The 16387-nt window shown below is 39.9% G+C and overlaps 1 protein-coding gene across 1 annotated transcript; it reads right to left on the bottom strand.

Moving 5' to 3' along the window:
• Positions 1-956: 956 nt before the first annotated feature.
• On the bottom strand, positions 957-14420 carry LOC148882571 (uncharacterized). Its single transcript, XM_089022816.1, has 2 exons — positions 14006-14420; positions 957-2851 (listed from the first exon to the last, which is right to left on the bottom strand). The coding sequence occupies exons 1-2, from the start codon at positions 14127-14129 to the stop codon at positions 1602-1604; spliced, it is 1374 nt and encodes a 457-aa protein (XP_088878942.1). The 5' UTR covers positions 14130-14420; the 3' UTR covers positions 957-1601.
• Between the last annotated feature and the right edge of the window lie 1967 nt (positions 14421-16387).

Below are 16387 nucleotides of genomic sequence, written 5' to 3'. Positions count from 1 at the left end.
TAGAGAGACTTTTAAAACTGAAGAAAGATAAAGAAGGCTTATACAAAGAAGGTATTGATGCCTTTCTTCAGAAGGAGCGGCGCATTGACTTGATTTATTAGTAAAGGTAACACGATAATCACGTGTTTTTTAATTCTTTTTTTATATGCCAGTTTACATAAAGAATGCTGACATGACATTTTAAACAAAACACATTAACTGTTGTCAATCAAATGGTGAATAAGCTACTCTGTTGAGTTCATATGTTTGTAAATCTGATTGTGATGATGTCAGAGCCTCACCAGCCATGAACCTCACCGCACGTCACTGCAAATGCCACGGACGGCTAAATATGTTGTTATAATCATTTGTTTCAGATGTAATGTAATTTTCTGTATAAAGATGGGACTATGACTGCTCCAGAGCTTTGATTCCAACACGACACTCCAACGCCATTCTATCAAGCCATCAATGACCACCACAAATGTAAATAAAGTGACTTTATTATACAGTGCAGTGTATTTCTTTCATTACAATACAATAGCACATGTATTATACATAGAATAAGGTATGTTGTATGTAGTTTTAAGGCTTATTTAGTTGAAAAGTATATTTTATGGAAACCCGGGAACGGATTATTCCCATTTTAATGGTTTCCTATGGGATTTTTTTTGTGATACACACTTTTTGGCTTACACACTCTGTCTGGGAAGTCATGGTCATACAGTTAAAAAAGATAGATATAAAAAAGGACGAAGAATGAAGAACTAAATCAAAAATCCAAAACCAAGTACAGTGAGACCTCAATTTACAAACACCTTATCTTACAAACTTTTCGTCTTACAAATCAGAATCAGAATCAGAATCATCTTTATTGCCAAGTATGTAGGACACACAAGGAATTTGTTTCCGGTAGAACACGCTGCACTAGTATCGTTGTCAAAAAAACTGCTAAGTGGCACTATACAGTTCCATTTTGGCTACTGTTGAAAAAAAACAAATGTCAAATTTATGAAAATTAAACCTTATAATAAGCACTATTTTCATAATCCACACCCACCACGGCTGGCGAAGTGATCTTCGGCGAAAGCACACAACCGAACAGCACCAGAGGTTACCAACATTCCTTATGGAAGGTGACTCTCCTTCCAAAAGCCATCAACGACCATCAAAAAGGTAAATACAACTTTATTTTATAGCACAGTTTATTTCTTTAATTACAGTCCTCATGTAATGCGCCTCTCTTTCCAAACAGCAATTCCCTTTGACCTTCGACCTCCAACGCCATTCCATCAAGCCATAAATGACCATCACAAATGTAAATAAAGTGACTCTATGATACAATGCAGTGTATTTATTTCATTACAATACAATAGCACATTTATTATACATAGAATAAGGTATGTCATGTGTAGTTTTAAGGCTTATTTAGTTAAAAAGTATATTTTATGGAAACCCGGGAACAGATTATTCCCATTTTAATGGTTTCCTATGGGAATTTTTTTTTAGATACACACTTTTCGCCTTACACACTCAGTTTGGGAACCAATTAAGTTCGTAAGTTGGGGTCTCACTGTAAACTTCAATCTCAATAAAGTGCAATTACATGAAGGTGAAACCCGCTAAAATGAGAGGTGAAGATTACATTGATCATTCATCTCATCATCACATTTGTGATTCTGAATCTGATATTTCCATGAGAATGTTTGGTTGCAAACTGAGCATGAAAAAGGTTTCTCGCGAGTGTGTGTTTTCACATGTATTTTTAAACTCCTTTTCCAAAAGAATCTTTGGCCACAATCTGAACAGGCAAAGGGTTTCTCACCAGTGTGGGTATTAACATGTTGTTTTAAGCTTTCCTTGCGAGAGAATTTTTGGCCACAAGTTAAACAGGAAAAAGGTTTCTCGCCAGTGTGAGTTCTTGTGTGGTTATTTAAGCTTCCCTTCTGAGAGAATCTTTGGCCACAATCTGAACAGGCAAAAGGTTTCTCACCAGTGTGAGTTCTTGTGTGGGAAACTAATTGCCCCTTCTGACAAAATCTTTGACTACACTCTGAACAAGCAAATGGTTTCTCACCAGTGTGAGTTTTAGCATGACTCATTAAGTGTGCCTTCAGAGAGAATCTTTGGCCACAATCTGAACAGCCAAAACGTTTCTCTCCTGTGTGTATTCTCATGTGTTTTTTCAAGTATCCCTTCCGAGAGAATCTTTGGCCACAAACTAAGCAGGAAAATGGCTTCTCGCCAGTGTGGGTTGTTTTGTGATCAATTAAGCTTCTTTTCTGAGAGAATCTTTGGCCGCAATCGGAACAGGCAAACAGTTTCTCACCGGTGTTTATTCTCATGTGTCTTTTCAAGTGTTCCTTCTGAGAGAAGTTCCAGCCACAGTCTGAACAGGGGAACGATTTCTCACCAGTGTGGGTTCTCGCATGTCTTTTCAAATCAGTGTTACAAGTAAACGTCTTCCCACACCGAGAACATTTCCAAGGTTTGTTGTCAGTGTGACATTTCCCATCGGACTCTACATCTTCACACTCCTCATCATTGTCATCGGCGCTTGATGTGTTGTGGCTATCTTTTATGCAAGAGGGCTTTGACTCCTCCTCTTTTATCATGTCAAGGGCCTGCTCCTCCTCTTCCTCTTTGAAGTGGGAGATCACGCTGATCTCCTCTTTGAAGTGGGAGATCTCTCTGCTCTCCCCTTCCTCTTTGAAGTGTGAGATCTCTTTGCTCTCCTTGTCCTCTTTGAAGTGGGAGATCTCTCTGCTCTCCTCTTCCTCTTTGAAATGGGAGATCTCTCTGCTATCCTCTTCCTCGTTAAAGTGAGAGGGCTCTGCAACCACCCACTCATGACAAACATCTTTTCTGATGTCTGCATGACACAAGAAGACAAACATGCAATTATGGTTTAGAATTATATTGAAGGATACTCTGAGAGAGAGTTGATTTCAGATTACAACTCAATATGTGACATTACCAGCATCACTTAGAAGTGGATTGCTCTTTGTTGAATTATTTGTCTCCATGGTGGTTTAATTCTTTTTTCCATGGTTTCTTGTGTCCAGTGTTACATTGCCCAGGTCGGGGTAAATCGCTATTGATGGAGATGGATTCTGCTTCGATAGTATTAATTCGATAGTGCGGCGGCACTTAAATATTTTATTTCGAAAAAACATGCCGGAACGAGATTGCGATTTCATGTAAATTACAGTGAAGTCGAGGCACTAACATGGCTCCGCGAAAGTCTTCCCGTTTTTGGCAACGAGTTAAATCAAATTAGTTGCCAGTCTGCCTCGATGAAGAAGAATTTGTTGAAAAAAAAACAATTGGTTGATATAGACGTTGATGGATCGACACTGTTTGTTCAAGTAAATATTTACGACGCCGAAAGAAAAAAAATAGATGGAAGACCACACAAGAAAAAGGTGGAAAAAGGTAGCGCGATGCGTGTTCCGGCCCGCAGATCTCAGGCAGTATTTAGGGGCGCCCCGAATGTATAAAAAGTTGACAACACACTTGTTTCTGCTTTGGACGGACAAAGTGTTGGAATGTGGTCAGTCCTACTCGGACATTCGAAATCAAACTGCCTTCGATCTGAGGTGCCGAAATAAGGTTGATGAATTAATGCTCGTCGATGGCAAACACCAAATCGATAATGCCATATAATTATGCCTATAAAAAGAGAGTAACTTTACTCTGAAAGAGATGTTGGCGGAACTAAAACGTTATTAAAATATAAAGATTGGGCAAAAAGAAAATTTAGCATATTATGGTTGTAAGCAAAGAGAAGTGCCCGAAGGCAAGAAAACTGCCAAACTTATTTTGAAACTGACACGGACCGCATTTTCGCACAGAGAGAAATGCGAGTTGGGTCCAAAAAAGTCCCAAAGTATTTGGTTTCAGATTTCAGAGGGTAACGTGAGTTAGAATTTTACATCAGGAAAGAGAGAGACAAAAATCATAGTGATGGATGGCATTCTATTGGAATACGTGTTGTATGGAATTGTGATTGATATTGATACATTTAGAAGGATTATGATGGTTCGAGAAAATATGCTCTAAAATGAAGTAAACAATACGATGAATGATTAGAAATTATTTTTGGGTATGCGGGAAGGCATGTTATTTTGCTCGTTTAATCTGGAATGTTTTTGTGTACTGTTGATTTTTGACTGCCTCGCTTGGGCAGCTAATATAGCAAAAAAGACAAGGTCTATAATTCATCATTGCCTCAGTGGGAAGAAATGTGAGGACGGTATGCTTTGGTAGAGTGAAAGTTTAAAAACAATGATATTTTGAGGTTTGAATTAACTTGTTGCATTTTTCCCCTTTCAATCACAGGGGATAGAGAGAAGCGGTGTTGACCACTTTTTCCGCATACGTTTTGTTTTGAGGCAGTTATGAGATAGCATTTGTTCTCGAGTGGTGAGTACTGATGGTCCTGGAAATAAAAGGTGAGCTGTGTCGACGATATAATACGTGCGTACATCTAGACTGAACGGAATTAGATTAGAAATAAGGAGTTGATGGGTTAAACCTGTAGGCAAGAATACCTGAGCTCACCAAAAATGTGATATAAGGTTTAGCACAATTGTTAACACTGTTGTGAGGGTTGAGGATATTGATTGGATTAAGAAAAGAATAATTTACACAGCGTTTGTTAACAAAATACTCTAATCAATGTGTGAGGGGCTCCTCATGCAGTCATAAATCACAAGAAGGGGAGGATGACAAACATTCAAGCGCGACAAGCTGTTCACCAAAAATTGACCACATTGAAAAAGAAGATCAAAATGTTTTAAGAGGTGACAAGATATGTTCAACAGATATTAAACATACAAGTATTCAGATGAGAAAACTAAGATGCCGTAGTTATTTCCTTCACATTAAATCAGGAAGTTGTCTTTTATGGCAAAAGAGCAAGATTTGGTTTTCTCTGTGAGTGGTTCCTTATCAGGGCGGCCTGTCACTCTGTTCAAAATTCACGATGCAACTGTCAAGAGTACAAGACTCCCCATTGTGGGGTGAAAGTGAAACAAACAGTGTGCATTCCCATGCAGTATGTTAGTTTGAAACTATCTGACTGAGCTAAGACACTGATGAAGGAAACAATTAAAGCTTGATTAATTTGAGTAAATTAATACAACATAAATGTGATAAAAGCATGATCCTTTGTACTGTAACAGATGGAACTTGCTCGGCGATTGATCAAAAGAAAGAAAACAGTAAGGAAGAATTAATAATGATACCAATTATATTTTCGAACTGGTAACTGCTACGCGACTGTGGGATCAGATTCAGCCTTTCTAAACTTGATTCAATTCTTGAAATTATTGAAATTATGGAAATAGTTAATGTGTGGCCACCATACTTGATTTGTGAAGTGCAAAGTGATGTTTGAGAAATGCCAACTCAATTCTATCTCTCCTCCACCTCAGATGGCGCTACCTGACAAATTCATTTTTGAATGTTACTTTATGTGCAGCGATCCCGAATCAAGGCCGAGAAGGTGACTGTGGGAATGTCCAGACTACAAATCGACTTGTCACATTTTTGAGAAGACAAGATAGAAACGTCTTTGGTTGCGACGCACACATTCAGGGAATTTGCGGGAAGCTATGCTCCTCTAATTAAGAAAAAACTAACAAACAAAAAATCTGACCGAATGTAAATTAATGTGTCCAGGTTCCAGCACGGCTGGCCCATCCCTCTAGCTCCACTTGGAAATTATGGCCGGCTGGCCGCAAAGGCTTGACCAAGGCGGCATGGCTGTGGGGCGGTAGGATGAGTGCCTGAGGGCGTGTGCGAGGAAATCTCTGAAATCAAGCTGGCTGTTCAAATTGTGGTGACGTGAAAGAAATGGACTCTGAATGCACAGCAACTTGCATCCACCCGTTCAGACAAGCTCCACGATGTCCACAGCACTGTCAAGCCGCAAAGCCAAGACATCCCACCTGCTCCCTGGGATAGAAACTGAACTCCAAACGCTTGCTGCTGGCCTCAAAGAAATGAACTTGAGAAAGCTGAAACACATTTGCTGCCACCCGTTCAGCGATCAAGCCACAAAGCCAAGAGACATCCCACCTGCTCCCTGGGATGGAAACTCAACTGAAAGTGCTTGCTGCTGGTATCACAGACCTGAACCTCAGAAAGCTGAAGCATGATTTGCTGCAGAAATGGACTCCGAATGAACAATGTCTCACAATGCAACTCCACTGCAACCACTGAACTCCTGCAACAGCACTGGCTTTGATCCCTTGATTTCCTCCACATGACCCGACCGACCTCATGATAATCCCCCCACTTCACAATGCCTTTGATACATTCGAAAACGACATTGATCCCTATTCTAATTTCCAAAGGTGTGTGGAGGATGTGGCAGCCGTGTGGACCTATCAGGAAGCTCATTGGTTGGTAATGTTAATTGTTAGAAATGCCTCGTGAGCTGTGTCTCAATAGTATGAAAAGCTGTTTTTCGCAAACGTTTTGGGGAAAAAATGTTAATTTAAATAAATTTTTCCTGAAGTGAAATTTTGACTGACAATTTCAGACATTTCCCATTCACTTATCTTGGTGTGAAGATGGGATATTTCTCGCTGCATCACAGGAGATTTTGTTGTTTGGAAGCCACTCTGTGGCCAATTTGACCTTTCTTTATTTTACGATCCCAAATGGAAAGAAAAATTCCAATTCGTATGGTTTTTTGGGGGTTTACACGATACCCTCGTGCAAACTGACTAATTGGAGGTGCTTTATTTGGTTGTTTTGTTAAAATGCCTCAACTTCTGTTCTTTTTCAGAAAGGAGTGGGGGGAGAGATCGACAACATTTTGACCGACACCAGCATGCAATTGAACCCAATCGAACAAATATATCTAGCATGCGTCAGATGTGCGGCAGAATTCGGCAAATGGTTTCAAAAAGGAAAAAAGGCCACATTGTTTTTGTTAGAATGATCCCGATTGTCATAGTGGCTACTTTGTTCGAAATTTTTTACAATATCAGCCAACGATGAGAAGGTTTCTTCAGCCGTCATCTGTACACAAGTGAAGGTTTCGGACGTTTCGCCTCCTATCCAAGAGACTTCGTCAGCGAACTAAAGTCTGACTGGTCGTATCGGCCCCATTTATATATCCCTAATGTCCAGACCTAGTGGCGCCGGACACAGCTATGATAGGTCCCTACTCTCAGGTTGGGGGGAGCGCGGGACCCCCCCCTGTGGCCCCACTGATTGTTCCTACATTCCTGACTAACGATTGGCCTATTACCCCCACTCCCCCCGGTATCACCTCATCAGCATAACGACCCTCATCAGCATTGCGAAAGTTGCCTAACCTGTTTTGCCTGAGCAGGCTATTGTATGAACGATCCAAATTGAACCTCACACCACCCGACCGGTTTAATGAAGGATTTTGTTGTTTTATAAGAATCGCCTCTTTTACCCCCCTTTCAAACCATCTATGTTCTTTCGCTAAGATTTTAACCTCATTGTCGTCAAATGAGTGGTTAGTAGCTTTTAGGTGCAAATGTACTGCCGATTGAGGCCCACTAGTATTATCCCTGCGATGTTGATAAAGTCTTTTTTTGAGAATTTGTTGAGTCTCCCCAATGTACTGCTCTTTACAATTTTCATTCTTACAATGTATGGAATAAACTACATTACTTTGTTTTTCATTTGGTAGCCTATCTTTTGGATGCACTAATTTTTGCCTTAACGTGTTTATCGGTTTGAAATAAGTAGGAATTTTATGTTGCCAAAGGACTCTTTGTAATTTTTCAGAAACTCCTGCAATGTACGGTACTGCTACTCCTCTCCTTTTAGAATCTTGAGAATTATTGGTTTCGTTCGCTATTCTTTCTTTCTGACATTTGTTGAATGACCACTGAGGGTACCCACAGTTAGTGAGTGCTCTCCTGATATGTTTTGACTCCTTTTCTCTACCTTCAGTGCTAGTTGGTATTAGTTTAGCCCTATGCTGGAGGGTTCTGATAACTCCTAGTTTGTGTTGTAAGGGGTGGTTAGAGTCAAAAAGTAAGTATTGGTCAGTGTGCGTGGCCTTCCTAAAGACTTCTGTTTTTAGCGCTCTGTCCTCTTTTATAATTACTTTACAATCCAGGAAGGCTAGTTGGTTCTCTTGAATGTCCTCACGAGTAAATTTAATGTTGAAGTCTACAGAGTTGAGATGATCTGTGAAGGATTGAATTTCTTGTTTCTTAATTATGACAAAAGTATCGTCCACATATCTAAACCAGTGTCGAGGTTTTGTCCCTGGGAAGGATGTGAGGGCCTGTTTCTCCATCTCTTCCATGTAAAGATTAGCCACTATGGGTGAAACTGGTGAGCCCATAGCACAACCATGGATTTGTTTATAAAATTTTTCCCGAAATTGAAAATACGTAGTATTAAGGCAGATTTCTAATAATTGGCAGATGTGATCCGGTTTCAGTTTGGTTCTTTCATGCAGAGAAACATCTCAGCTACTGGTAAACACGCGTAAAATTAGGTATGAACAGTTTGCAAGGGAGAATTGGATCAAAAATTTGTCAGACAGAGATCTCTCAGAGACAGAAAAGGCAGTACTTACCAAAGGTTTAAATTTCTCAGTGACTCCTAAAACTATACCTACAATAGATTATATCACAGCTACTGAATCGGCTATTAAAAATAACAAACTTTCGTATGCAGAGGCAGATGATCTACGCATTAAAATATCAGCTCTTCTCAGTAGTGCCAAACTTCCTCCGTCCAACATAACATTAGAAGAGAGAAAGGCGTTAACTACTCTACAAAAAGACAAAAATATTACTATTTTGCCAGCAGACAAGGGCAGATGCACAGTGCTGCTCAACACATTGGATTATGAAGACAAAATAAATAGGTTAATCAGTGATTCTAACACGTATGAGCAACTAAAAAGGGACCCTTCCAATAGATACAAGAAAGAAATGATTGACTGTCTCCAAAAGCTAGAGAAAGGAAAACATATAGATAAACAGATGTATTTTAGATTATACCCGGGAGAGGCCACGCCATGTATCTATGGCCTGCCAAAAATACATAAAGAAGGGTTCCCCCTCCGACCCATTGTTTGTAGCATTGACTCCTCTACATACAATGTAGCCAAATATTTAAAAACTATTTTAGCTCCGTTGGTTGGTAACACAGAATACCACGTAGAGAACACCACAGGGTTTGTAGAGAGGATCAAAGACCTCATATTGGAACCTGAGGAAACTTTGGCATCATACGATGTGACTTCTCTCTTTACATCTGTCCCAACCCCAGCAGCAGTCTCAGTGGTGAGGACGAGGCTGCTGGCGGATGTTTCTCTGCATGAAAGAACCAAACTGAAACCGGATCACATCTGCCAATTATTAGAAATCTGCCTTAATACTACGTATTTTCAATTTCGGGAAAAATTTTATAAACAAATCCATGGTTGTGCTATGGGCTCACCAGTTTCACCCATAGTGGCTAATCTTTACATGGAAGAGATGGAGAAACAGGCCCTCACATCCTTCCCAGGGACAAAACCTCGACACTGGTTTAGATATGTGGACGATACTTTTGTCATAATTAAGAAACAAGAAATTCAATCCTTCACAGATCATCTCAACTCTGTAGACTTCAACATTAAATTTATCATAATTAAGAAACAAGAAATTCAATCCTTCACAGATCATCTCAACTCTGTAGACTTCAACATTAAATTTACTCGTGAGGACATTCAAGAGAACCAACTAGCCTTCCTGGATTGTAAAGTAATTATAAAAGAGGACAGAGCGCTAAAAACAGAAGTCTTTAGGAAGGCCACGCACACTGACCAATACTTACTTTTTGACTCTAACCACCCCTTACAACACAAACTAGGAGTTATCAGAACCCTCCAGCATAGGGCTAAACTAATACCAACTAGCACTGAAGGTAGAGAAAAGGAGTCAAAACATCAGGAGAGCACTCACTAACTGTGGGTACCCTCAGTGGTCATTCAACAAATGTCAGAAAGAAAGAATAGCGAACGAAACCAATAATTCTCAAGATTCTAAAAGGAGAGGAGTAGCAGTACCGTACATTGCAGGAGTTTCTGAAAAATTACAAAGAGTCCTTTGGCAACATAAAATTCCTACTTATTTCAAACCGATAAACACGTTAAGGCAAAAATTAGTGCATCCAAAAGATAGGCTACCAAATGAAAAACAAAGTAATGTAGTTTATTCCATACATTGTAAGAATGAAAATTGTAAAGAGCAGTACATTGGGGAGACTCAACAAATTCTCAAAAAAAGACTTTATCAACATCGCAGGGATAATACTAGTGGGCCTCAATCGGCAGTACATTTGCACCTAAAAGCTACTAACCACTCATTTGACGACAATGAGGTTAAAATCTTAGCGAAAGAACATAGATGGTTTGAAAGGGGGGTAAAAGAGGCGATTCTTATAAAACAACAAAATCCTTCATTAAACCGGTCGGGTGGTGTGAGGTTCAATTTGGATCGTTCATACAATAGCCTGCTCAGGCAAAACAGGTTAGGCAACTTTCGCAATGCTGATGAGGGTCGTTATGCTGATGAGGTGATACCGGGGGGAGTGGGGGTAATAGGCCAATCGTTAGTCAGGAATGTAGGAACAATCAGTGGGGCCACAGGGGGGGGTCCCGCGCTCCCCCCAACCTGAGAGTAGGGACCTATCATAGCTGTGTCCGGCGCCACTAGGTCTGGACATTAGGGATATATAAATGGGGCCGATACGACCAGTCAGACTTTAGTTCGCTGACGAAGTCTCTTGGATAGGAGGCGAAACGTCCGAAACCTTCACTTGTGTACAGATGACGGCTGAAGAAACCTTCTCATCGATGGACCACTCCTGTACGACTGAGAGCTTACACAGAAATATCAGCCAAGCGAACAGGAAATAAGAATAAAAAGAAAAGATGGTTTATATGCCACACCAAGAAACTCGTATATTAATGATGATAATATTAATAAATGTAATTTGAAAGCGCTTTTTATTGCACTCATAGATGCTTCACAAGAGCTAAAATGCTAAATTAAATGTACGTCTGAAGACAAGCATACTTAATTGACGCCAAAAATTGATCTAAAAGGAAGCATGAGTAACGAGATTAAAACATGAAAAAAAAAGCATTATGGAACAATCTAGTTTTTGAGGTTGCGTCCCATGGGCGGGGGCGGCTATCTACCTGAAGGCTGGATGCCCCCCAGTTCTGAGTCTGGCTACGGGGATGTCAAGGAGATTTGTGTTAGAGGATTGGGGGCTGCGGGACGGAGTGTTTTGGTGGAGGCCAGGAAAGATCAGATGAGGCCTTGATTGTGATTTTTATCGGGGGTGTGTGCAGCAGTGTGTGGAAACGAGAAACTTTTTTTAAGGTAGAAGAATGCGGTTTTGGTAATTTGGGTGTTGGGTGGAATGGTAGAAAGAGAGGTGCTTATCAATATGAACTCGAAAGTTGCAACAGTTAGAGGGGGGATTGGGTGCAGTTGTTGATGATATTCAAGTAGGATAAACAGTTGTTGATGTTGTGTATGAATTGTTTCCTGATTAGAATATTAGGAGGAGACGGGTTAGCCAAAGAGATGGTAAGGGTTTTTGAAGGTGCTAGAGAAAGCAGTTGATGGGAGATCAACTCCTATGCTGATTCAGGCGATGTAGTTGGAGATTTTTAATGTTTAAGGGGAAAGATAGTTTTTGTTTGTTTTGTTTTTGTTTTTTCCACGTCAACCACCTTCTTGCAGACCGTTCGGGTGAATTCCTGAGTAGGGGGACTGCAGACGGAGTGGCCAGAGACGGAAGGTTTGTATCAACGGTTGGAGACTCCAGACGGGGGAAATGGGGTTCATCAGAAAACCACGGTAAGATCGAAATACAATACAGTGACTTGAATCTAGGAATTATATGGTGGTGACCTGGAGAGATATTTGGTTTTATAATGGTTTGAGGCTGTGCCAATTGCGCTACTCAGCCTCGAGGGTCACCGTAAATTGTGCCAGGTGGTGGTTCGAGGTGGAACGTGGCCGAGAGCTCCCCGCTCCATGTAAATGCATGGATCCGGGCGCTCCTCAAAAAATGGTTCATTGAGGAGACATACGCTCATTTTGTGTTCTCGTCCATTATTTTCAGGAGCAGACTGGACCATGATATACCAGGCGGCTACCACAGACGCGTCGAGGCTGGTGACGGAAGGGGCCACCAGATGACCAGAGGGACCAGTCACGCAGCCTATCTAGCGGTGTGGAGTCAAGCGATGTGGAACTCGTATCTCACGGCCTTTGGACGGAGGGACCGATCTGGATTTTCCCTGCATGCTAAAATCGGATTGCATGCTGACGTACATTTTATCCCAATATCGGTGTTCTTTTCCAAAAAAAAAAAAAAAAAGAGGCGGGGATGAAATGAGAGATGTTCCCAAATTTGTTTTTAATGAAAAAGAAAAATATGTTTTTTTAGGTATATTGGTTATTATCTGGTGTCTTCAAATTAAGTTATCTGTTTCCAAATGCCCACCGTGATTTTGAAACTGTCATCAATGAGCAATTTGTTGAACAGTAATTTAAAATGACACTCCAGTCATATAATCAGACTAATGAAAATGCAACTTTGAAATATATGATTAAGAGGTGGGACTGGGGTGTATATATATATACATCCATGCTTCCCATTGATTGTTAGGCTATTGCGGGGAATGTCTTCTGTCTTGTATTTTACCTATATACATATATCCCAATAGTATAGACACATATATGCCATTATATTTACTATTTTGTTTTTTTCCACATTTTTTACACTCCACGATCACTGTCAAGATAATGTTTGCTATCACTTTTAAAAATGATTAAGAGGTGGGAATGATGGAGAATAATAATTTATCATGTTTAAAAGTGCCGTGCTTTGCTGACCAACTAAACAATGGGCCCACAGCCAAAGCGCAGATGGCCACAGTAAATCTGAGTGAAACAGACACGGCAAGGTGAACTGTCATCTCCATCAAGATTCTAGAAGGTCCGGCCTTGCACAGAATTTAGGGCTTGAGATACTCCTTTTCCACCAAAGTTATTTACGGCTTAAACATCCTGCACAAGCGCCAGATTACAAACTTATCAGTTCTTGGAAAAGACAACCAATTAAAATGTCTTATGTTTTACTGCTTGCAGCTGTTGGTGCAAGCACTGGTGGGCGGGGAAGAAATTCCTCTTCTCAAAACAAAATCTAACTTACGTAATCTCGGTCCTAATATTTTTCGACATAAGGTACCTGCAAAAATGTTCGTATGTACCGTTTTGTCATAACTCGAATGTTTGTAAGCTCAGGAGTGTCTGTAGTTCATACACATGCACATATCTGTAAATAGGTTATTTTTGTTCTGTGTTTCTGGTTCTGAATCTGTTATAAATTTAAATAAATGTAGTTTTTTCATCGTCTTTTTTTCTTTTGTTGTTTCACAGAAGTAAACAACTGTCCAGGTGTTACTTGAAGTTAAAAATATGGTCCTTGATCACCTTTCTGCTTGAGTTTGCTTCTCTGCAGAAAAAAAGCTAATTTGCGTGGCTTTTGGGGAAAAATCAGCCATTTTACCTGAAACCGCCTGATTTTAACAATCAATGTCTCCAGAACCAAATCAGCTAGAAATGAACTTTTTTTTATCTGATTAACTATCTGATTTGAACTCTTTGAACTCTTTCAACAGTAGCCAAAATGGAACTGTATAGTGCCACTTAGCAGTTTTTTTTTTGACAACGATACTAGTGCAGCGTGTTCTACCGGAAACAAATTCCTTGTGTGTTCTACATACTTGGCAATAAAGATGATTCCGATTCTGAAGAAGAGAGTATAAGGTTTCTAGCGCTGTGTTGAATGTTTATGGAGCCCTAAAAGCTCAATATTCAGTGGGTCCTGCAATTTAAGTGAAAATTATGAAAACCCCCTGTCACTGGAGTGGACACGTTTTTGTACGTGTTTGGCAGTATATGAGTTCAGAAATAGTACGAAACAAACAATGTGACCTCACCTAATCTGTGAAGAATAATTCTTGGCTGCATCCTGCAAATGGCATCCAGCAATTTACGTTGTCCCTTGCGATCCTGTTTTTCGCCACAAAGTTGCTCCTCGTGCTCTGATCTCCTTGCACTCATTTTCACTCGATTTTTTAAAACAATAGTTGACGCTTTCGATCTTTGGGGACTAATGTTCAGATCACACGCACCTTTGTTTTAGCGGTTAGCAGGCTAGCCGAAGCTAAACTAGGCCGAGGAGCACCAACGTTCACCAAGACGACTTTAATCGGACACAACGAAAGCTGTTGTGGTCCAGCGAGATGGCGGTGGAGGCCCACAGTGGAGGTTTGAGCACGATAACTAAAAATTCAGGAGATTTTGGTCAACAGTGTAGTTTCCTCCTCGCGGCTGGTGCTGCCTTGCGGTCATTCTTGCGAAAGTAAAAACCCAGCATTGTGATGACCTACCTCAGCGAACGCCGTTGACCACCTTCAAAATAAAACTTTCACGCCGCGAGCGGTTTGGATTTAAAATACCTTTTCAAATTGTGCTTAGAAAAAATATATATATACCTGCATATATATACACATTATATATATATATATATATATATATACACGATATATATATATATATATATATATATATATATATATATATATATATATATATATATATATATATATATATATATATATATATACACGATATATATACGATATATATATATATTCAATCAATCAATTTACGAACTTAATTGGTTCCCAGACAGAGTGTGTAAGGGGAAAAGTGTGTATCTCAAAAATAAATTTCCCATAGGAAACCATTAAAATGGGAATAATCCGTTCCCGGGTTTCCATAAAATATACTTTTTAACCAAATAATCCTTAAAACTACACACAACATACCTTATTCTATGTATAATAAATTTGCTATTGTATTGTAATGAAAGAAATACACTGCATTGTATCATAAAGTCACTTTATTTACATTTGTGATGGTCATTTATGGCTTGATGGAATGGCGTTGGAGGTCGAAGGTCAAAGGGAATTGCTGTTTGGAAAGAGAGGCGCATTACATGAGGACTGTAATTAAAGAAATAAACTGTGCTGTAAAATAAAGTTTACCTTTTTGTTGGTCGTTGATGTCTTATGGAAGGAATCCAGTTACCAACAGTCCATAAGGACTGTTGGTAACTTAACCTCTGGTGCTGTTCGGTCGTGTCCTTCCGCCGAAGATCACTCCGCCAGCCGTGGTGGGTGTGTATTACGAAAGTAGTGCTTATTATAAGGTTTAATTTTCAGAAATTTGACATTTGGAAGACGAAAAGTTTGTAAGATAAGGTGTTTGTAAATTGAGGTCTCACTGTATTTGTAATGGGAAAAATGGTTTCGTGTTCGAACAAATCAAGTACTGCTTATTATGATACTATTTTCATTTCCCGGCAAATTTCTAGTCTTTTATGATATAATTAGTTCCGGTTAGTACGATACCCGGTTATTACGATAATCCGGTTACTACGATGGCCTTTTCATCTCCCGCCAGCCAATTTGGTCTGCTTACATCGATATAAAAGCAGCTTAAAGCTGAATCGATATGTGCTTAAGGATTTCAATACAGTACCACCATTAGCGAAATCTCTATCTGTAACACCCTTGGTCACGTGACCAGCTTTTGTGTCTTGCACTGTAATCCTCGACCACTATAAAAACTGTGTTGCAGAGCTCACATCTTTCATTACTGCTGCAATAGCATCTGAAACACCCCGAATTGGTTGCCAGCCAATCGCAGGGCACACAAAGACGTACAACAGTCACTATCACACTCACACCTAGGGACAATTTGCTGTGGTCAATCTGCCTGCCATGCATGTTTTTGGAGTGTGGGAGGAATCCGGAGGACCCGGAGAAAACCCACGCGGGTCCGGGGAGAACATGCAAACTCCACACAGGGAGGCCGGACCAGGATGCGAACCGGCGACCTCTGCACTGTGAAGCCGGACTTTATCAACATAAATAATGTAAATGTTTCAGTTTTTGTTTTCATACATGTATATAATTGTGTTGTATTCAGATATCTTTTTATCGCTTGCAATAATCACTGTTTTTCATACGTATGTACATGCTGGTGTTCATGGTTTCTCTCATGTGTATAGGACAACGTGAGGATTTTACATTGGTTGAACTTTAGAAAAGAAATAGTTATTAACAAGGGTAAAGACGTTTTTATTTAATGCACAAGTTTATTTTTCACTTCACTACAGTACAAAAGCATGCTAGATACGCTCATGCCATACATACATGCCATATCAAAGATACCCCATTTATCGCCCACATTTAATGCAGTTTGGCGCAGGATTGGATATAGTAGTAGTATAGTATAGATAGTCCGGTTGT

Source organism: Hippocampus bargibanti, linkage group LG20 (genome assembly GCF_051943395.1).
Source record: "Hippocampus bargibanti isolate YZ-2025 linkage group LG20, ASM5194339v1, whole genome shotgun sequence".
Classification (NCBI taxonomy): Eukaryota; Metazoa; Chordata; class Actinopteri; order Syngnathiformes; family Syngnathidae; genus Hippocampus; species Hippocampus bargibanti.
This window is presented reverse-complemented; position numbering and strand designations above follow the sequence as displayed.

Excerpts from the sequence above, each read along its gene's own strand:
- LOC148882571 (XM_089022816.1), bottom strand. The coding sequence starts at position 14,129 with ATGAGTGCAAGGAGATCAGAGCACGAGGAGCAACTTTGTGGCGAAAAA. Across the intron at positions 2,852-14,005 it reads AATTATTCTTCACAGATTAG|ACATCAGAAAAGATGTTTGT; the intron begins GTGAGGTCACAT and ends TGTGTCATGCAG.